The sequence below is a fragment of the Ailuropoda melanoleuca genome, unplaced genomic scaffold (genome assembly GCF_002007445.2).
Source record: "Ailuropoda melanoleuca isolate Jingjing unplaced genomic scaffold, ASM200744v2 unplaced-scaffold71575, whole genome shotgun sequence".
Classification (NCBI taxonomy): domain Eukaryota; kingdom Metazoa; phylum Chordata; class Mammalia; order Carnivora; family Ursidae; genus Ailuropoda; species Ailuropoda melanoleuca.
In genome coordinates, this window is record NW_023246698.1 from 1110 (window position 1) to 2277 (window position 1168).

Here is a 1168-nt window from a genome sequence, read left to right on the forward strand (position 1 = left end):
GGGATTGAGCCCTGCGTTGGGCCCCCCGCTCTGTGGGGAGTCTGCTTGTCCCTCTCCCCTCTGCCCCTTGCCTCCCCTCCACTCATGCTCTCTCTCTCTTTGTCAAATAAATAAGTAAAATCTTAAAAAAAAAATGGTGCTAGGCCATTATCCTTCTCCTCCCTCCCTCTCCCCCTCCTCACCATTATCGTGCTGTCATGAGTTAAATGGACCTCATAACTGACGAAGACCCGGGATTCGGACCTAGCTCCTGTGATGGCAGACCCACGGCCCTCCCCGTCCCCTTCCTGGAGGACAAGACTGAGCACAGTTCTTAGGTCATGATCTTGGTACCTAGTCCGGTGTTATCCCTGCCGCCGCTTTGTGAAGACTCCCCCAGGCAGGTCTCCCTTTGTCACTCCTTCACCAAACGTTTGCTGAGGTCCTGCTCTGTTTGGGAGTCCAGAGAGGAAAAGAATATAACACTAACCATTCTCTTTTCCCCACCAGGTTCGAATGGTGAAAGATGGCGACCCCTCCTGGAAGCCCACTTTTATTGTGAAACCTGACAGTGGCTGTCAGGGCGATGGCATCTACCTCATTAAAGACCCCAGTGACATCCGCCTGGCAGGGACGCTCCAGAGCCGGCCGGCGGTGGTCCAGGAGTACATCTGCAAACCTCTTCTGATCGACAAACTCAAGTTTGACATTCGTCTGTATGTCTTACTCAAGTCCTTAGACCCCTTAGAGATTTATATAGCCAAAGATGGACTCTCTAGATTTTGTACAGAGCCGTATCAGGAGCCCAGCCCCAAAAATCTACAGCACATCTTTATGCACTTAACCAACTATTCCTTGAACATCCACAGTGGTAACTTTGTCCATTCGGACAGCACTAGCACGGGCAGCAAAAGGACTTTCTCTAGCATTCTCTGTAGGTTGTCTTCCAAAGGTGTTGACATCAAGAAGGTGTGGTCTGATATCATCTCCTTGGTGATTAAGACTGTCATTGCCCTGACTCCAGAGCTCAAAGTTTTCTACCAGTCGGACATCCCCGCAGGGAGGCCGGGGCCCACGTGCTTCCAGGTAACCGTTGCCAGTCCCAGCCTGAGTTTCCAAATCTCACGGGGCATGGAGGGGGCTCCCTGGCTTCCTGTGGGACGGGGGGTCGGGGCGGGGTGGCCAGAGG

At 52.8% G+C, this 1168-nt stretch overlaps 1 protein-coding gene across 1 annotated transcript; it reads left to right on the top strand.

Moving 5' to 3' along the window:
- Positions 1–477: 477 nt before the first annotated feature.
- LOC117800512 (tubulin polyglutamylase TTLL11-like) lies at positions 478–1134 on the top strand (the record flags this gene model as incomplete). The annotated part of the gene is made up of 1 exon (XM_034653060.1): positions 478–1134. A coding segment is annotated over one exon (657 nt), but the record flags the coding sequence as incomplete, so codon positions are not given.
- Between the last annotated feature and the right edge of the window lie 34 nt (positions 1135–1168).